At 35.6% G+C, this 22701-nt stretch overlaps 2 protein-coding genes across 7 annotated transcripts in view; one reads left to right on the plus strand and one right to left on the minus strand.

Annotated features, from left to right (window-relative positions):
• The window catches only part of LOC117535004 (phosphatidylinositol 3-kinase regulatory subunit alpha-like), a 56605-nt gene extending 41423 nt beyond the window's left edge, over window positions 1–15182 (plus strand). For both annotated transcript variants that reach the window (XM_034199317.1, XM_034199318.1), the window contains 5 exons: window positions 387–529; window positions 1052–1228; window positions 1315–1389; window positions 1761–1931; window positions 12770–15182. In XM_034199317.1, the coding sequence (XP_034055208.1) occupies window positions 387–529; window positions 1052–1228; window positions 1315–1389; window positions 1761–1931; window positions 12770–12959 (756 nt within the window). In that variant the 3' untranslated portion in view covers window positions 12960–15182. The remainder of the gene's footprint in view (window positions 1–386; window positions 530–1051; window positions 1229–1314; window positions 1390–1760; window positions 1932–12769) is intronic.
• Window positions 15183–17144: 1962 nt separating this feature from the next.
• LOC117534997 (protein mono-ADP-ribosyltransferase PARP14-like) overlaps window positions 17145–22701 on the minus strand; it is a 53066-nt gene continuing 47509 nt past the window's right edge. For 4 of the 5 annotated variants that reach the window (XM_034199305.1, XM_034199303.1, XM_034199304.1 and 1 more), the window contains 2 exons: window positions 20848–21022; window positions 17145–17599 (listed from right to left, as the gene is read on the minus strand). In XM_034199305.1, coding sequence (XP_034055196.1) covers window positions 17316–17599; window positions 20848–21022 — 459 coding nt within the window. In that variant the 3' untranslated portion in view covers window positions 17145–17315. The remainder of the gene's footprint in view (window positions 17600–20847; window positions 21023–22701) is intronic. The other variant, XM_034199306.1, reaches the window with a different exon arrangement.

Consider the following 22701-nt stretch of genomic DNA (forward strand, 5'->3'; position numbering starts at 1 on the left):
TGCAAATAACTAGACGTCATATATCTGATATGGTTATTGAATCACAGCTTTGAACCAATCAGGTTGCTAATTTGAGCTACCAGTTTTATATTCTAATATTATAAGTATTGATGCCTGTTCATCACTGTAGTGTCGCAGGTGGAAAGGGGGAGCTCATTTTAATGATTTTAAATAAACCTAGGAAGAATCTAAAATAATATCATTTATTAGCTGATTATATTTTGTATCATTTAATCTGAATCATAAAGTATAAACATTAGGTAAATTATCTCAATATTTCACTTAAGTGTACTTACCTTCCATCACTTTTTAAATGAATGTAGTGAGGAAGCTATGTCCGACAAAGGCAGTAACACACTCACACCCTCCTCTCTTCCTCCCCTCAGGAGATCCAGATGAAGAGGACGGCCATCGAGGCGTTTAACGAGACCATAAAGATCTTCGAGGAGCAGTGTCAGACTCAGGACCGCTTCAGCAAAGAGTACATCGAGAAGTTTCGCCGGGAGGGCAACGACAAGGAGATCCAGAGGTAGGGCTGTTGCCACGGCAACTGTGGAAGAGACCTTTTTTCAGACACACACACTGTGAATGAGCCCTAGTTGCCATGGCACCAGAGGCTGAAGGAAGAATCCACCTGCTGGTCAAATTAGTCTAAATAAAAAAAGATGTGTTGTCCTGTCAGATCGACTCACATGCTTAGTTTCCTTTTGATTTGGGATTTATAATATATTTCTTTACACTAATGCGTATGATTGACACTTATAGAGGATGCTCATTCTCAGGTGTATATCAGTATGTAGTGTCTCTACATGTCTCCATGCTCTAATGTTCAAAAAGCTCTTTATGTTTCTCATACTGCCTGTGCTGCAGCACCTCTTTTCACCCTCTGTCTGAAACCAGAGCCCAGTCTGCTCTGATTGGTTAGGGGAGGGGGGAGAGAAACTCCCTCTGGAGGGCACACAGGGATTTTAGCCTTTTGCAGACCATTTGCATTTTGGCTTTCAATCGCTGTGTGTAATAAAAACTGAATGATTTCAAAATGTTTTTCCAGGATCATGGAGAACTACGACAAGCTGAAGTCTCGGATCAGTGAGATCGTGGACAGTAAGCGTCACCTGGAGGTGGATCTGAAGACACAGGCCGCAGACTACAGAGAGATCGACAAGAAGATGAACAGCATCAAACCAGACCTGATCCAGCTCCGCAAGACCAGGGACCAGTACCTCATGTGAGAGACACGCTCAGAGACGCATGATAGCTGAATGCTACCCACAGTCATTACTAACTGATATATCATTATACTGTGTTTGTCAGGTGGTTGACGCAGAAGGGAGTTCGTCAGAGGAAACTCAACGAGTGGCTGGGCCTGAAGAACGAAACAACCGAGGAGTAAGTTTGATAAATCAACTTGTTTTATCCAACACACACTCTTCTTAAACTCCTAGTTAAACACCAATTTTAGGAATGATTTCATCTTTACCTCCTTGCCTTAACCAACAACAAGGCAAGGTGAACATATTCCTAAAATCTATGTGTTATGTGAGTAGAAATGTAATACCGTGTAATACGTAAGTCTTTAAATGAAAGCAAATGTGAAACTGCAATATTAGTCATTTAGGTCCGATTTCTTAGAAAAACCATTAGAAATGATTTTGTAATCTTCATCCCGACAGCCAGATACATCATCTCTTGATAATGTGTTAGCATCACATCCTTAGCTTGTTTCATTCCCTGCTAACCTACCCCCCCCCCTCCCTCAGTGAGTACAGCATGGTGGAGGATGAGGAGGACCTTCCTCACCACGACGAGCGTCTGTGGCGTCTCGGAAACATCAACCGCATCCAGGCCGAGTCTCTGCTGCGCGGGAAGAGAGACGGATCCTTCCTCGTCCGAGACAGCAGCAAGCCGGGCTGCTACGCCTGCTCTGTGGTGTAAGAGACCGTCTATTCACCTGCTAATTTACTTCTATTCACCTGATTATTTACTTCTATTCACCTGATTATTTATTTCTATTCACCTGCTAATTTACTTCTATTCACCTGCTAATTTACTTCTATTCACCTGATTATTTATTTCTATTCACCTGCTAATTTACTTCTATTCACCTGCTAATTTACTTCTATTCACCTGATTATTTATTTCTATTCACCTGATTATTTATTTCTATTCACCTGATTATTTATTTCTATTCACCTGATTATTTATTTCTATTCACCTGAATTATTATTTCTATTCACCTGCTAATTTACTTCTATTCACCTGCTATTTACTTCTATTCACCTGATTATTTATTTCTATTCACCTGCTAATTTACTTCTATTCACCTGCTAATTTACTTCTATTCACCTGCTAATTTACTTCTATTCACCTGATTATTTACTTCTATTCACCTGATTATTTATTTCTATTCACCTGCTAATTTACTTCTATTCACCTGATTATTTATTTCTATTCACCTGATTATTTACTTCTATTCACCTGATTATTTATTTCTATTCACCTGATTATTTATTTCTATTCACCTGCTAATTTACTTCTATTCACCTGCTAATTTACTTCTATTCACCTGATTATTTATTTCTATTCACCTGATTATTTATTTCTATTCACCTGATTATTTATTTCTATTCACCTGCTAATTTACTTCTATTCACCTGATTATTTATTTCTATTCACCTGCTAATTTACTTCTATTCACCTGCTAATTTACTTCTATTCACCTGCTAATTTACTTCTATTCACCTGCTAATTTACTTCTATTCACCTGATTATTTATTTCTATTCACCTGATTATTTATTTCTATTCACCTGATTATTTATTTCTATTCACCTGATTATTTATTTCTATTCACCTGATTATTTATTTCTATTCACCTGCTAATTTACTTCTATTCACCTGCTAATTTACTTCTATTCACCTGATTATTTATTTCTATTCACCTGATTATTTATTTCTATTCACCTGCTAATTTACTTCTATTCACCTGCTAATTTACTTCTATTCACCTGCTAATTTACTTCTATTCACCTGATTATTTATTTCTATTCACCTGCTAATTTACTTCTATTCACCTGCTAATTTACTTCTATTCACCTGCTAATTTACTTCTATTCACCTGATTATTTATTTCTATTCACCTGATTATTTACTTCTATTCACCTGATTATTTATTTCTATTCACCTGCTAATTTACTTCTATTCACCTGCTAATTTATTTCTATTCACCTGATTATTTACTTCTATTCACCTGATTATTTACTTCTATTCACCTGATTATTTATTTCTATTCACCTGCTTATTTATTTCTATTCACCTGCTAATTTACTTCTATTCACCTGATTATTTACTTCTATTCACCTGATTATTTACTTCTATTCACCTGATTATTTATTTCTATTCACCTGATTATTTACTTCTATTCACCTGATTATTTATTTCTATTCACCTGATTATTTATTTCTATTCACCTGCTAATTTACTTCTATTCACCTGCTAATTTACTTCTATTCACCTGATTATTTATTTCTATTCACCTGATTATTTATTTCTATTCACCTGATTATTTATTTCTATTCACCTGATTATTTATTTCTATTCACCTGCTAATTTACTTCTATTCACCTGCTTATTTATTTCTATTCACCTGATTATTTATTTCTATTCACCTGCTAATTTACTTCTATTCACCTGCTAATTTACTTCTATTCACCTGATTATTTATTTCTATTCACCTGATTATTTATTTCTATTCACCTGATTATTTATTTCTATTCACCTGATTATTTACTTCTATTCACCTGATTATTTATTTCTATTCACCTGATTATTTATTTCTATTCACCTGCTAATTTACTTCTATTCACCTGCTAATTTACTTCTATTCACCTGCTAATTTACTTCTATTCACCTGATTATTTATTTCTATTCACCTGATTATTTTTTTCTATTCACCTGATTATTTATTTCTATTCACCTGATTATTTATTTCTATTCACCTGATTATTTATTTCTATTCACCTGCTAATTTACTTCTATTCACCTGCTAATTTACTTCTATTCACCTGCTAATTTACTTCTATTCACCTGCTAATTTACTTCTATTCACCTGATTATTTATTTCTATTCACCTGATTATTTATTTCTATTCACCTGCTAATTTACTTCTATTCACCTGATTATTTATTTCTATTCACCTGATTATTTATTTCTATTCACCTGATTATTTATTTCTATTCACCTGCTAATTTACTTCTATTCACCTGCTAATTTACTTCTATTCACCTGCTAATTTACTTCTATTCACCTGCTAATTTACTTCTATTCACCTGATTATTTATTTCTATTCACCTGCTAATTTACTTCTATTCACCTGCTAATTTACTTCTATTCACCTGATTATTTACTTCTATTCACCTGATTATTTACTTCTATTCACCTGCTAATTTACTTCTATTCACCTGATTATTTACTTCTATTCACCTGCTAATTTACTTCTATTCACCTGCTAATTTACTTCTATTCACCTGATTATTTATTTCTATTCACCTGATTATTTATTTATATTCACCTGCTAATTTACTTCTATTCACCTGCTAATTTATTTCTATTCACCTGATTATTTATTTATATTCACCTGCTAATTTACTTCTATTCACCTGCTAATTTACTTCTATTCACCTGCTAATTTACTTCTATTCACCTGCTAATTTACTTCTATTCACCTGCTAATTTATTTCTATTCACCTGATTATTTATTTCTATTCACCTGCTAATTTACTTCTATTCACCTGCTAATTTACTTCTATTCACCTGCTAATTTACTTCTATTCACCTGCTAATTTACTTCTATTCACCTGCTAATTTATTTCTATTCACCTGATTATTTATTTCTATTCACCTGATTATTTATTTCTATTCACCTGCTAATTTACTTCTATTCACCTGCTAATTTACTTCTATTCACCTGCTAATTTATTTCTATTCACCTGATTATTTATTTCTATTCACCTGATTATTTATTTATATTCACCTGCTAATTTACTTCTATTCACCTGCTAATTTACTTCTATTCACCTGCTAATTTACTTCTATTCACCTGCTAATTTACTTCTATTCACCTGCTAATTTATTTCTATTCACCTGATTATTTATTTATATTCACCTGCTAATTTATTTCTATTCACCTGCTAATTTACTTCTATTCACCTGCTAATTTACTTCTATTCACCTGCTAATTTACTTCTATTCACCTGATTATTTATTTCTATTCACCTGATTATTTATTTCTATTCACCTGATTATTTATTTCTATTCACCTGATTATTTATTTCTATTCACCTGCTAATTTACTTCTATTCACCTGATTATTTATTTCTATTCACCTGCTAATTTACTTCTATTCACCTGCTAATTTACTTCTATTCACCTGATTATTTATTTCTATTCACCTGCTAATTTACTTATATTCACCTGCTAATTTACTTCTATTCACCTGATTATTTACTTCTATTCACCTGCTAATTTACTTCTATTCACCTGCTAATTTACTTCTATTCACCTGATTATTTATTTCTATTCACCTGCTAATTTACTTCTATTCACCTGCTAATTTACTTCTATTCACCTGCTAATTTACTTCTATTCACCTGCTAATTTACTTCTATTCACCTGATTATTTATTTCTATTCACCTGCTAATTTACTTCTATTCACCTGATTATTTATTCTATTCACCTGCTAATTACTTCTATTCACCTGCTAATTTACTTCTATTCACCTGATTATTTATTTCTATTCACCTGCTAATTTACTTCTATTCACCTGATTATTTATTTCTATTCACCTGCTAATTTACTTCTATTCACCTGATTATTTATTTCTATTCACCTGCTAATTTACTTCTATTCACCTGATTATTTATTTCTATTCACCTGCTAATTTACTTCTATTCACCTGCTAATTTACTTCTATTCACCTGATTATTTATTTCTATTCACCTGCTAATTTACTTCTATTCACCTGATTATTTATTTCTATTCACCTGCTAATTTACTTCTATTCACCTGATTATTTATTTCTATTCACCTGCTAATTTACTTCTATTCACCTGCTAATTTACTTCTATTCACCTGATTATTTATTTCTATTCACCTGCTAATTTACTTCTATTCACCTGCTAATTTATTTCTATTCACCTGATTATTTATTTCTATTCACCTGCTAATTTACTTCTATTCACCTGCTAATTTACTTCTATTCACCTGATTATTTACTTCTATTCACCTGCTAATTTACTTCTATTCACCTGATTATTTACTTCTATTCACCTGATTATTTACTTCTATTCACCTGCTAATTTACTTCTATTCACCTGCTTATTTATTTCTATTCACCTGATTATTTATTTCTATTCACCTGCTAATTTACTTCTATTCACCTGCTAATTTACTTCTATTCACCTGCTAATTTACTTCTATTCACCTGCTAATTTATTTCTATTCACCTGATTATTTATTTATATTCACCTGCTAATTTATTTCTATTCACCTGCTAATTTACTTCTATTCACCTGCTAATTTACTTCTATTCACCTGCTAATTTACTTTCTATCACCTGATTATTTATTTCTATTCACCTGATTATTTATTTCTATTCACCTGATTATTTATTTCTATTCACCTGATTATTTATTTCTATTCACCTGCTAATTTACTTCTATTCACCTATGATTATTTATTTCTATTCACCTGCTAATTTACTTCTATTCACCTGCTAATTTACTTCTATCACCTGCTAATTTTACTTCTACTTCACCTGATTATTTATTTCTATTCACACCTGCTAATTTACTTATATTCACCTGCTAATTTACTTCTATTCACCTGATTATTTACTTCTATTCACCTGCTTATTTACTTCTATTCACCTGCTAATTTACTTCTATTCACCTGATTATTTATTGTCTATTCACCTGCTAATTTACTTCTATTCACCTGCTAATTTTAACTTCTATTCACCTGCTAATTTACTTCTATTCACCTGCTAATTTACTTCTATTCACCTGATTATTTATTTCTATTCACCTGCTAATTTACTTCTATTCACCTGATTATTTATTCTATTCACCTGCTATTTATCTTCTATTCACCTGCTAATTTACTTCTATTCACCTGATTATTTATTTCTATTCACCTGCTAATTTTACTTCTATTCACCTGATTATTTATTTCTATTCACCTGCTAATTTACTCTATTCACCTGATTATTTATTTCTATTCACCTGCTAATTTACTTCTATTCACCTGATTATTTATTTCTATTCACCTGCTAATTACTTCTATTCACCTGCTAATTTACTTCTATTCACCTGATTATTATTTCTATTCACCTGCTAATTTACTTCTATTCACCTGCTAATTTACTTCTATTCACCTGATTATTTATTTCTATTCACCTGCCTAATTTACTTCTATTCACCTGATTATTTATTTCTATTCACCTGCTAATTTACTTCTATTCACCTGATTATTTATTTCTATTCACCTGCTAATTTACTTCTATTCACCTGCTAATTTACTTCTATTCACCTGATTATTTATTTCTATTCACCTGCTAATTTACTTCTATTCACCTGCTAATTTATTTCTATTCACCTGATTATTTATTCTATTCACCTGCTAATTTACTTCTATTCACCTGCTAATTTACTTCTATTCACCTGATTATTTACTTCTATTCACCTGCTAATTTACTTCTATTCACCTGCTTATTTACTTCTATTCACCTGATTATTTACTTCTATTCACCTGCTAATTTACTTCTATTCACCTGATTATTTACTTCTATTCACCTGCTAATTTACTTCTATTCACCTGCTAATTTACTTCTATTCACCTGATTATTTACTTCTATTCACCTGCTAATTTATTTCTATTCACCTGATTATTTATTTATATTCACCTGCTAATTTACTTCTATTCACCTGCTAATTTATTTCTATTCACCTGATTATTTATTTCTATTCACCTGCTAATTTACTTCTATTCACCTGCTAATTTATTTCTATTCACCTGCTAATTTACTTCTATTCACCTGATTATTTACTTCTATTCACCTGCTAATTTACTTCTATTCACCTGATTATTTATTTCTATTCACCTGCTAATTTACTTCTATTCACCTGATTATTTATTTCTATTCACCTGATTATTTATTTCTATTCACCTGCTAATTTACTTCTATTCACCTGATTATTTATTTCTATTCACCTGCTAATTTACTTCTATTCACCTGCTAATTTACTTCTATTCACCTGATTATTTATTTCTATTCACCTGCTAATTTACTTCTATTCACCTGCTAATTTACTTCTATTCACCTGATTATTTATTTCTATTCACCTGATTATTTACTTCTATTCACCTGCTAATTTAATTCTATTCACCTGATTATTTATTTCTATTCACCTGCTAATTTACTTCTATTCACCTGATTATTTATTTCTATTCACCTGCTAATTTACTTCTATTCACCTGCTAATTTACTTCTATTCACCTGCTAATTTACTTCTATTCACCTGCTAATTTACTTCTATTCACCTGCTAATTTACTTCTATTCACCTGATTATTTACTTCTATTCACCTGCTAATTTACTTCTATTCACCTGATTATTTATTTCTATTCACCTGCTAATTTACTTCATTCACTGATATTACTTTATTCTTCTATTCACCTGATTATTTACTTCTATTCACCTGCTAATTTACTTCTATTCACCTGATTATTTATTTCTATTCACCTGCTAATTTACTTCTATTCACCTGATTATTTATTTCTATTCAACCTGCTAATTTAACTTCTATTCACCTGCTAATTTACTTCTATTCACCTGATTAATTTACTTCTATTCACCTGCTAATTTACTTCTAGTCACCTGATATTTATTCTGATTCAATCACCTGCTAATTTACATTCTATTCACCTGATTATTTATTTCTATTCACCTGCTAATTTACTTCTATTCACCTGATTATTTATTTCTATTCACCCTGCTAATTTACTTCTATCACCTGCTAATTTACTTCTATTCACCTGATTATTTATTTCTATTCACCTGCTAATTTACTTCTATTCACCTGCTAATTTACTTCTATTCACCTGATTATTTACTTCTATTCACCTGCTAATTTACTTCTATTCACCTGATTATTTATTTCTATTCACCTGCTAATTTACTTCTATTCACCTGCTAATTTACTTCTATTCACCTGCTAATTTACTTCTATTCACCTGATTATTTACTTCTATTCACCTGCTAATTTACTTCTATTCACCTGATTATTTATTTCTATTCACCTGCATAATTTACTTCTATTCACCTGCTAATTTACTTCTATTCACCTGATTATTATTTATTTCTATTCACCTGATTATTTACTTCTATTCACCTGATTATTTACTTCTATTCACCTGATTATTTATTTCTATTCACCTGATTATTTACTTCTATTCACCTGATTATTTACTTCTATTCACCTGCTAATTTACTTCTATTCACCTGATTATTTACTTCTATTCACCTGCTAATTTACTTCTATTCACCTGCTAATTTATTTCTATTCACCTGATTATTTATTTATATTCACCTGATTATTTACTTCTATTCACCTGCTAATTTACTTCTATTCACCTGCTAATTTACTTCTATTCACCTGCTAATTTACTTCTATTCACCTGCTAATTTACTTCTATTCACCTGATTATTTACTTCTATTCACCTGCTAATTTACTTCTATTCACCTGCTAATTTACTTCTATTCACCTGCTAATTTACTTCTATTCACCTGATTATTTATTTCTATTCACCTGATTATTTATTTATATTCACCTGCTAATTTACTTCTATTCACCTGCTAATTTATTTCTATTCACCTGATTATTTACTTCTATTCACCTGCTAATTTATTTCTATTCACCTGATTATTTACTTCTATTCACCTGCTAATTTACTTCTATTCACCTGATTATTTATTTCTATTCACCTGATTATTTACTTCTATTTACCTGATTATTTACTTCTATTCACCTGATTATTTATTTCTATTCACCTGATTATTTACTTCTATTCACCTGATTATTTACTTCTATTCACCTGATTATTTACTTCTATTCACCTGATTATTTACTTCTATTCACCTGATTATTTACTTCTATTCACCTGATTATTTATTTCTATTCACCTGATTATTTACTTCTATTCACCTGATTATTTACTTCTATTCACCTGCTAATTTACTTCTATTCACCTGATTATTTACTTCTATTCACCTGATTATTTACTTCTATTCACCTGATTATTTACTTCTATTCACCTGCTAATTTACTTCTATTCACCTGCTAATTTACTTCTATTCACCTGATTATTTACTTCTATTCACCTGCTAATTTACTTCTATTCACCTGATTATTTATTTCTATTCACCTGCTAATTTATTTCTATTCACCTGATTATTTATTTATATTCACCTGCTAATTTACTTCTATTCACCTGCTAATTTACTTCTATTCACCTGCTAATTTACTTCTATTCACCTGCTAATTTACTTCTATTCACCTGATTATTTATTTCTATTCACCTGATTATTTATTTATATTCACCTGCTAATTTACTTCTATTCACCTGCTAATTTATTTCTATTCACCTGATTATTTACTTCTATTCACCTGCTAATTTACTTCTATTCACCTGATTATTTATTTCTATTCACCTGATTATTTACTTCTATTTACCTGATTATTTACTTCTATTCACCTGATTATTTATTTCTATTCACCTGATTATTTACTTCTATTCACCTGATTATTTACTTCTATTCACCTGATTATTTACTTCTATTCACCTGATTATTTATTTCTATTCACCTGATTATTTATTTCTATTCACCTGCTAATTTACTTCTATTCACCTGCTAATTTACTTCTATTCACCTGATTATTTACTTCTATTCACCTGATTATTTACTTCTATTCACCTGATTATTTACTTCTATTCACCTGATTATTTACTTCTATTCACCTGATTATTTACTTCTATTCACCTGATTATTTACTTCTATTCACCTGATTATTTACTTCTATTCACCTGATTATTTATTTCTATTCACCTGATTATTTACTTCTATTCACCTGATTATTTACTTCTATTCACCTGATTATTTATTTCTATTCACCTGATTATTTATTTCTATTCACCTGATTATTTACTTCTATTCACCTGATTATTTACTTCTATTCACCTGCTAATTTACTTCTATTCACCTGATTATTTACTTCTATTCACCTGATTATTTACTTCTATTCACCTGATTATTTACTTCTATTCACCTGATTATTTATTTCTATTCACCTGATTATTTATTTCTATTCACCTGCTAATTTACTTCTATTCACCTGATATTTATTTCTATTCACCTGATTATTTATTTCTATTCACCTGATTATTTATTTCTATTCACCTGATTATTTATTTCTATTCACCTGATTATTTATTTCTATTCACCTGATTATTTATTTCTATTCACCTGCTAATTTGCCTTTTTTAACTTTTATATTGACTTGCCATTACAACTTTATTTACCCATATATTTACATGCTTATTTACTTTATTTTTTTTAATGTTTATTTAATTGCTTAATAACAGTATTTCAATTGACCTGTCTTTTTAACTGCCTAATCTTTTTTTATTTACCTATCTCTATTGACTTTGTTCACCTCTTTATTTACCTGCTTATATGCACCTGCTAACCCAGTCCTATGTTTGTTTATGCACCTGTCAACACATACAGCTGTTTGTTTATGCACCTGTCAACACATACAGCTGTTTGTTTATGCACCTGTCAACACATACAGCTGCTTGTTTATGCACCTGTCAACACATACAGCTGTTTGTTATGCACCTGTCAACACATACAGCTGTTTGTTTATGCACCTGTCAACACATACAGCTGCTTGTTTATGCACCTGTCAACACATACAGCTGTTTGTTTATGCACCTGTCAACACATACAGCTGTTTGTTTATGCACCTGTCAACACATACAGCTGCTTGTTTATGCACCTGTCAACACATACAGCTGTTTGTTTATGCACCTGTCAACACATACAGCTGTTGTTTATGCACCTGTCAACACATACAGCTGTTTGTTTATGCACCTAGTCAACACATACAGCTGTTTGTTTATGCACCTGTCAACTACATACAGCTGTTTGTTTATGCACCTGTCACACATACAGCTGTTTGTTTATGCACCTGTCAACACATACAGCTGTTTGTTATATGCACCTGTCAACACATACAGCTGTTTGTTTATGCACCTGTCAACACATACAGCTGTTTGTTTATGCACCTGTCAACACATACAGCTGCTTTGTTTATGCACCTGTCAACACATACAGCTGTTTGTTTATGCACCTGTCAACACATACAGCTGTTTGTTTATGCACCTGTCAACACATACAGCTGTTTGTTTATGCACCTGTCAACACATACAGCTGTTTGTTTATGCACCTGTCAACACATACAGCTGTTTGTTTATGCACCTGTCAACACATACAGCTGCTTGTTTATATGTTGTCTGATCTGTTGGACATGGTTCTTTTGATGTGACTAATGCCAAACCCAACCTAAAATCTGTTTCTACACAATGAAGTGTTTTGAAGTTGGATTGAACACACACACATCTTCAACTAACTTCATCTCTGTGTCCCTCAGGACGGAGGGCGAGGTGAAGCACTGCGTCATCAACAAGACGGGCACCGGCTTTGGTTTCGCCGAGCCCTACAACCTGTACGGCTCCCTGAAGGAGCTGGTGCTGCACTACCAGCACACCTCGCTGGTCCAGCACAACGACTCGCTCAACGTCACGCTGGCCTTCCCCGTCTACAGCCAGCAGAGACGGTGACCCGCCTGCGGGACTCTTCATCCACACGTCACCGTAGCTGCAGAACCAGAACCTGACCACATGACGCGTTTACCGCTTGGCACAACAGCGTCCTGGTGCTGCAGACCTCAGTGGGCCAATGAAAGTGTACAATCCAGTACACTGAAGATGAAGCTTTGTGTGAAGTGAAATGCTTTGTTACATCCTGTAGGAATGGTGAACAATTTCAAATGAATATTTTACTGTGAAAGTCATCAATGAGAGCTTTAACTTCCTGAGGAAAAAGACTTCAAGACGCCAGGTATCTCCCTTAAATTAACAAAAATGTTTTAATTACTTTAATGATTCGGTGCCGGAGATCAACATTAAATGCAATTTACCTTCATCAGAGATGACAGACTGAAGGTTGGGATCCCATGGGACATCAGAAGAGGGGCGTTCGAGTAAAAGACAGACGTTCATCAATGCTCTCTGTCATTCCAAATCTAAAGAAACGTTGTTTAATTAACGAAAATGATACAATTGAATGAAGTTGTTCTTAGGAATGGCTTTAAACTAGCTATAGACAACTGTTCTGCTCTTAGACTTTTCAAGTGGTGTTATCGACCGTTTTGACCTAGAAACGCAGATGTTGGTGCTATTAGAATGGTGCTGAAAAAAATGCCCTTAGTAATAATCAGAAGGCAGTTTTGTTTCACACTTATCTAGTCAAATGCAAACTTAAACATCTGAAGAGTGGGAGCTCTCGCCATCTTCTTAGATTTGTTTTGTATCCCTCTTTCATCGAGGCTTTATTATATCCTAAAGTTTCTTAAGATGTAACGACGTCCACCACTTGTGCTACCTTGGGGACTTTACTTTTGAGACTTGGGAACGTCACAGGAGAAACAAAATTGCGATCTTCTTCCTGTTTTTGTTACTCAAAGATTGATTCCCTTATTTTTGCCGTATATGGATCCTTGAATTTCCCAGTGGCAGCCAGAGTTACAAAGTGAAAGCTAGGCTTATATGGAAACAATCCAAAAGCAGATGGTTATTCTATATCAAATATTTTGCGCAATCATCGTTTCCTCCATAATGAACGTTAACGTGGGAAAAACAATTGTCTATCGCTCTTTAATGCAACCTGAGCTCAAGGTCAAACGAAACAAACACCTGAGAGGCGAGATGGAAGAGGACCGTTCAGGTTAACCTACCTAAAGAACTTGAACGCCTCAGTCTTATCGGAGACACCCGGTGTGGTCATGACCTCAGTGAAATGTCACCGTTTCCTGTCTGAGGAGAGAAGATGAACTGAAGAGCCAAACGTGCCCTTGTTTTGTCGGAGATGAACCGGACTAAAGCTGAACTGACCAACTCCTCCTCTACTCGTTACACTGGCCCTGCACGCTTCAACAGAACCAAAACTATGGACTGATGATGTCAAAGACTAAAATGGCGGACAATCGAGAGACGTTTCTTGCGTAAACACTGTGAGTGGCTCTGGACAAGGTTTAACATGAGGGCAAATCAGGAGAAAATAAACAGGAAACATGCATCATCCAAAGACTCACCCCCCCCACACACACACACACACACACACACACACACCAATAATCCCATCAGTGTTTTTCTAGCTCTCGTTTCTTCAGGTGAGTTGGTTTGCCACCTAAGTGTTGTTTAAGTTTGCTGACCGGACGGATTATCCTTCAATTTTTTCATTTCAATAAATGTCCGTCAGCACAATGGTTTACTCGTGCTGGATAAAAACTGTGATTAAAAAAAATTCAGGAATGACAGAACTGGATCTCTGGATCTTCTCATCTTAAGTTTCAAGGACTAAAGCGCAGCCTGTAAGCATTACTGATCGCAGATATCTGATCCTCATGGTTCCTCTTATGGATGTTATGTTTTCTTCTTTGTGCATTTGGACACACGGCTTCCTTTAAACCAGGTACAGGAGATGAAACTCTCCAAGGATTTTGAAGAAGCCCAAAGTATTACATCATTTTCCCACAACTTGCATCTGTTTTATGGAAATCAATACATGGTTTCAAATTAGTTTGGAACTGTCCAGAACTTTTCAAGCTCTTATTTGACTTATTCCACAGAAGTCCTGTTTTTTCATTCTGACATTGAAACCAAACTAGTGAACGCAAACAAGAATCTGTAATATGAGACGATAACAAGTCGTGAAAAGTTAATTGTTTAAGAATTCTGACGAATAAAATGATTGGTCTGAATGTTTGAAGGCTACTGGAGAAACTTTGTCTCTGCTTTGTTTGAAACAAATCTGTAGATAAAAATAGTATTAATCAGTGTGCGTTTGACCTTTTTCTATTTCCGATTTTGTGCTCCAACAATCACATTCAAGTCACAGAAACACGCCTCAGATTTGGTCCAAATCATTTTAATGTCCCGAGACTCCCAGCAGAGGACAGTATTATCCATAGAAAATAGGACTTATGTAGATAGAACTCCATTAAATGCACATCAAGTATTCCACTTTTCTTTAAATGTGTATAGGTGTTAACAATTTTCTATGCTATATTATGTTTGAGTAAATTATTAAAAAAATATGACTAGATATGGTCATGTATGTTATGAAGCTGTAGCCCTCTAAGACACAGTGGCACTTTGAGCTACATGCTAATATCAGTGAAAAAGTGTGGGACCAAAATAACTATCTTCAAAGTAAGGCCACATTCAAAGTTAAAACTTGCTTAAAGGTTGGGTAGGTAATTTTGGAGAAAACCAGCTCGAGTGCGCTAGAATTTGAAAATACACAACCGGAAAGAATCTGCCTCTTCCTTCCAGAGCCCCTCCTCCAACACACAAACGCGCACATGACCAATGAGGGCACGAGATTGGTTTGTGCACAGATGGAAGGCTGACAGGTATGGAGCTATTTCAGGGTCATAAGTTGTGATCATTCAAAAAAAAAAAAATACAATTTATTTGAAAGTTCAAGTTTTTATCCTGAACATATCTTGAAATACAATGATGTATTCAAAATAAAAATAAGTATTTGAAATAATTTTTCAGGTTGAATATTATTTTGATTCAGTTCAGCAATTTTTTTGAATAAAATATTTATTTTCAGATTTCACTTTTATACATATTTTGACATTTGAATCCTTATTTTTTTCAGTTGCAGATTTTTCGTTTTCAGATTCAAAACAATTTTTTTTCCAGTTTCAAATCTAGTTTTTTCAGGTTTCACATTGCTTTTCACCTTCAGATCGTTTTTCGCTTTCAGACTTTTGGCCCTGGTGTTGCTTGAGGGGGCGGGGCTTAGCAAAGAGTAGTTTGGCATCCTGAGTGGCAGGCCTCCCTCTGTCATGTTGCCTTCATGGATGTTAGGTAGCGCGAGAAATATAACTCAATACTTTCTATACACAATACTCCCGTGATTGGTGGTAAACAAAACTGATACCAGCGTCAAAGTTCCGTTAAGCGTGCTGTTGAGCATCGTAGTTGGCAACAATCAAGGTATAACCGTACTAACCGTACTCAGGGGATGTTAAGAGCATTCCATGGAATAACAAGTGTTTCTGAAATAAATTACATACCTTTAAATATATTATTATTACAATATATCCATTAAAATGTGAATTGACTTAAAGGTAGGGTGGGTAATTCACTTCAGAAACAATTATAGCAGTTATATTCCATGGAATGCTCTTAACACCCCGATAGCAATGAATATATTAAATGCTTTCACAATAAATATATACAAAACGTCATCAGTGGAAGCCGTGGCGCTGTAAAAAGCACGACCAATCATCTGAGCCGGCTAAAGTAACTGGATGGCCTACCTGCCTGTCAGCCTTCCATCTGTGCACAAACTTATCTCGTGCCCTCATTGGTCATGTGCGCGTTCGTGTGTGTTGGAGGAGGGGCTCTGTGAGGAAGTCTGAGGGAAGGGGCAGATTTTTTTGGTTATGTACTTTCAAATTCTAGTGCACTCGAGCTGGTTTCTCCATTCTTACCTAACCTACCTTTAAGCAAGTTTTAACTTTGAATGTGGCTTTACTTTGAAGATTCACATTTCCTGTCATATAAACCATGTGTTATCTCAGTAAAACATTTCCAAAGAAATCTTACATGAAAACTTTCTCTAGATCTTTCTGTAAATTACACAAAGATGACATTTGTTACCAATTCAAAATTCCATTACAGAGAAACAAACACAATGCGACACATGTTAGATTAAGGACATTACAGTTTTAAAATAGTCATCTAGCCAACTTTAATCTCAATAAAGCAAATAGAAACGAGCCCTTCAGTTAACATGCAATGTATTATATAAGTATTAAACAGCTGTTGCAGAGAAGAAAACTAAAAACAGAGGTATGTTTTTATCAGAACGGTGGCACAATGTGATCATAGCATCGATCAGGTGAATGTGATCAAGTATTCTGGGTACGCCTGGCTGTCATTGAAGACTACAAAGATGGTTGCATTGGCGCTGTCATCTGCCACACTGTCGTACAGGTCTGTAACATTTCTGGAGCTCTTGGTGGGGGGGGTGATCATGCCGGCTATTCCCTTGGTGAAGTCTCCTACCAGGACCTTGGCCAGGTACATGCGCCTGTGCTGCTTGGTGTCAGGTTCAGCGTAGTCCTTTGATAATGTCGCGCTCACAGCAAAGTAGGAACCATTGCCGTACTTTGCACCTACTGAACAAAACAAGAGAAAAAACTTGATTTCTATCTAAAGGTGTTGTGATAATGAAGATGTGAATGGGCACTCCACTATGCCACGGTCAACGGTGTGTTAATGTTGGAAAAGCTCTATGTAAATGTAGTCCACCTCCACCTCCTGTCTTCTATGACACTTGAATACACTGTGTAGTTGACTAAGAGAAGAGTATTTTAAGAATGTATTGACTTTTGGTTTAGCCGTTGCATTAACACTAGGGTTGCCAACCGTCCCGTATTAGCCGGGACGTCCCGTATTTGAGCCAAAATGGGCGTGTCCCGTACGGGACTTTGTTTGTCCCGGACTCCCGTGTAAAGGGAAAAATAAAAAATATGTTTTTGTTTGCGCGCAATTCAGTGTGCCTGGCTGCGTGTCTGTGTGTTTGTGTGCTGTATGCGAAGGGTGCTAGGACCGCTCAGTTGACAGGGCAGGCACAATGCTCGCACGTGTGTGTGTGTGAGATTTTCTCCGGTGGGCGGCGGGCGCGGCATCATTGTTTGTGTGGCATGTCAGCCTGTTCATTCGTGTGGGAAAATGAGCGCTGCCGGTGGAGGAGGTGATAATGAAAGAGGAGAAGAGAGAGAGGATGTGGCCCTGGCCCTTCTAAAAAGAAAATACTTGTGTCTTACAACAAACAGTGGGAAGAAAAATACAGTTGGGTAAAGCCCGTGAGTGGAGATCTGTCTCGGGTCTTCTGCACCTTGTGTCGGAGGGAGTTTTCAATAGGTCACGGTGGAGAAAACGACCTGAAACAGCATGCTGGCACAGAGATGCACAAGCGAGCAACACAAAATAAAGGTGCACCAAATATAACTAAATTCTTCGGCAGTTCAACTGCAGAACAGGACAAAGTTGCTGCATGTGAGGTAACATCAGTGTATCACACAGTTAATCATGGTTTGAGTTACAACAGCATGGACTGCAGTAATAAGCTGGCAAGTGCCATGTTTAGTGATTCGAACACTGCAAAGAAAATGCAATGTGGAAGAACAAAGGCTGAGATGATAACAGTCAATGTGCTTGGCCCCAAAACTGTTCGGGATATTATAAAAGAGCTGTGTCCTCCTCCCACCAAGGTTGCAGCAGGTGAGGAGGTGGAGTAACTAAAAAAGTAACTAAATCCGCCAGAAACCCGAAAATCTTTGCGCGTGCGTCCCGTTTTTCCATTTCTGGAAGTTGGCAACCCTAATTAACACAGTGAAATGGCTGTAGCTGAAAGTGACAAGGGAATATGCGGGCAGGTTTTATCACGTCGTTTTGGAATTGCTCCATTAAAAAATAAGGTAGGACTTTAAGCTGCATTCACCTGATCGGCGATTAGCTCTTTGCTCACAGGTAGCTTGCGGCGCGACATGCAGCTGTAAACTAAAGGCACATATCGTATGAATGTAGCTTTAGCTAGCATGGAGGCTCAGGAGGAATATCTTTAAGTAAAACTATTAATAATGGGATTTTTCAGACTTTTTAATTAAAAGTAGGGTAGGTAAGAATGGAGAAACCAGCTCGAGTGCACTAGAATTTGAAAGTACGCAGCCGAAAAAAATCGGCCCCTTCCTTCAGACTTCCTTACAGAGCCCCAAAAAATTGTCCGGCCAGAGCAAAAGCACCACATATGTCACGCTTACGTTGAGGCGGGGGCAGGGGCAGGGGCAGGGGCGGGATCAACTCCTGAACAACAACAAGAAGCCCACGTTTTATCCAGCTTGTACACAACGATGGAGAAACTTAACAAGCAGCAGTGGTCCATTGAAGAGACCAGCTACCTACTGGGAATCTGGTCTTCCGAAGAGGTACAGAGGAAGCTGGAGCACAATCGGCCATTGTTGTTGTTGTCGGTGTGAGCTGTGAGGGGTTTCGCGGTTTGGCTTTAAGAAGCAGGCACGCAAACGGTTACGTCATGACGCAAACGATGACGCAATGACGCAGCACCAGTCGGACTCTGGGCGGTGTGAAAAGAGCCGGAGCTAAACTGAAGAACCGGTTCTGAACCTGAAAAGCTCTAGCATGGAGCTTGAACCGGAGTTGCGTTGGTGTGAATGAGGTATATGGGAGGGCTGAGGGGCTCACGGCAGCTCGTTAACTGCAGAACAATACGTGAGTCTCCAAACACCAGAAAAATCCCTAATAACACCATTACAAGTCGTTAGATTAGTCGTTAGTCGCTTTTGACAAAAATAAGTAGCCGGAGGATTTGGAAAGCCGCCAAATGTAACGACAAAGTCGCCAAGTTGGCAACACTGGCCCCTCCTCCAACACACACGAACGCGCACATGACCAATGAAGGCACGTGATAAGTTTGTGCACGAGATAGGCTGACAGGCAGGTAGGCCATCCAGTTATTTTAGCCGGGCCGGCTAAAATAATTGGTCGTGCTTTTTACAGCGCCACGGCTTCCACATATGACATGTATTTATTGTCAAAGCATTTCATGTATTCATTGCAATCGGGATGTTAAGAGCATTCCATGGAATATAATAACAAGTGTTTCTGAAGTGAATTACCTACCCCACCTTTAATTACTTATTTTTTGGACATATTGGATATTTGAAACTTTTGGAGCTGAATAAGACTTTTGAAAAGGAACATTTTAAATACTTTACTTTAGTATTTCCCTTCACTCGATATTAAGCTATAGTTACTTTATATAAGATTTTACAAAAAATCATATGACTTCCCTTAAATAAAACCCTTTATTAAAGTTGTGACCTCTTAATAAAGCGTGTCTAGTTGAGGCCACGTTACAAGCTTTAACAGTTCCACCAAAGTTTGATTTCTCTTCAGACGGTCTCATTAAAATAACTTGAGTTTGAGGTTGAGGCCCAAAGATCTAAATGTATAAATATTAGAGTAGCACATGAACAAAATGTACTTTTATCTCTAAATGTTGTTGTATATTTTGCTAAAATCATCACGTATCATAAACGTGCAGCGATTAGTCGACTAATCGCCTGAATTGAAGACTATTGGTGGACTAGAACAAATCTTTAGTCGAGGGCAGCTGTAACTAATGTTTTATGTGACATCTTAATTTGAATAATGACTCACAAATACAGCTGTCGAATAAATGCAGAGGATTAAGTAATACTACAGTATTTGACATACAGTATTTAAAGAAGTGTTGTCTTTCAGCCAAAGGTCGAACTGAATATTTAGATCTTCCCTCCCATGCAGTATTTTATTTTCCCTTGTGAATGTGCAGAAAGTGTTCTAATGACTCTTTGGTTACCACGTGTTCCGGCGTAGCTGCGGTTGAAGCCTCGTTTGTTGATGAAATCGATGGAGTCGGCTCTAGTGCCGTGGAAGAGCTTCCTCTCGTTGTTGTTGTGTTTGTTCTTCACATCCAGCAGTTTCTTTAACAGCTGGTAGCTCTTCCACAGTGTTGTGTTCTGGACTCGTTCAATCTGACAAAGCCAGTAAGAACACAACATGTAAGAAACAGAGAGCGCTGAGTTACAACTTTAACATATTAAAGAATCTTTTGTATCAGTACATTTAGCAGGGATTTAGCATTTCAAATATTTCTATTAGAACATTTAAACACTTTTAGTCAATGAAAATATCCTAATTGGATTTAGTCTAATTTAGTAAATATTGCGACATATTTAGAGGGCAATAATCATCACAGTATTATCTCTCTCTCTATTATTATTATTATTATTATTATTATAATGAAGTAAGACTGTCTTTAATAATAATTAAAACTGCGGTCGCACTTGTGCGCGCAGTGATGAGCGGGCCCTCGCGTCCGTGCGCCTGTCGGGGAGGGCGGCAGGTCGTCCCGGTGTCAAGCAGACGCGCGCGAGTCCTGGGAAATGAGCCGTTTCTCATTTCTATAATTTTCGCGTCCCAGGCTCCCAGGTCCTCCGGCAGCGACCCGGAAACGGATGTCGGCGCGCCGTCTCGAAGGAAAACAAATGTCTCTAAAGGCTAGTCGAGGATCAATTATCGAGGAGGCTGTCTGGAGGAGCCGTAACCGAGGATACACTGATTTAGAGGAGAGAGGAGTGTCTCTAGAGGAGCTATAACCGAGGGTACACTGAAGTATTCTCCTGAGACGATTTCAGCCAACAGTGATGTTTAAAAGAGGCGTGACGCATGGCTGGACTTCTGTCAAACGAAGCATAGCTCTGCAAACTGTTCCCGTTGTGATTATAAGTTATTCAAGATGATCAAATGTGCATCAGACTTTCTGCCCTTTACTGTTTGTTTACTCACTAATCACATCTCCCCTGGATGTTAGGCTATTTTTTTTTAATACAACCGCTTTCATTGTGACGCGATGTTTACAGTGAGAACATCAATAATATATGTAACAGGCCTACATTACACACTTTATTTGTATGCTTTAGTAGATATCTACAAGTAAACAGTAGATATTTTTCATGAAACCATATAGTGCTTCACATAATAAAATATACAAGGGCTGTAGCCTGATCTACATTATATGCTTTAGGAGCTGTATGTGTGTGTTGTACAGTCCGTAGGTGTCTGTTGTGGAGTGTATAGGTGTCTGTTGTAATTGATTTTTCCGCCAGCAGAGCCGGTGTGTGTGTGTGGTTTAGGAGTTATGAGCATTTATTTCTAAGCCCCGCATTTAGATTAATGACGGGCATATTTATCGACTGAACATGCTCATTTTCTACGGTAATGTGTCTGACCCTCCACTGATGCTGTATACTAAGTTTGGCATTGAAAAAGAAAACATGGAAATTTAAGGTAATATTTCACTGTTTTTAACATTATGCTAATAAAAAAAAAATGAAGTAGGTGGAGCTTTGGGGTTCAAGGACATAATATGTAGAGTAGGTCCACCCGAATAAGTGGGCAAAATTTCAGGTCATTCGGAGTTACGGTGCCACTTTGTAAAGGTTTCCAAAAATGGAAATGTAGTAGTTTGGATTAATTTGTGACATGTAAATCGTCAAAAATGGTACATTCTCCGTTAGCTTACGAGCTCCCCGTTTGAGCTGGCAACTATTTTCTTCGCAATTTAGCATCATATTGGATAGGGGCTGAACTTGTACTGGATTGGAATTTTTCCGATCATTCCCCTAGGAGGAGTTTGCAAGAATGTGCTTAA

This window comes from Gymnodraco acuticeps, unplaced genomic scaffold (assembly GCF_902827175.1).
Source record: "Gymnodraco acuticeps unplaced genomic scaffold, fGymAcu1.1, whole genome shotgun sequence".
In the NCBI taxonomy this organism is placed as follows: domain Eukaryota; kingdom Metazoa; phylum Chordata; class Actinopteri; order Perciformes; family Bathydraconidae; genus Gymnodraco; species Gymnodraco acuticeps.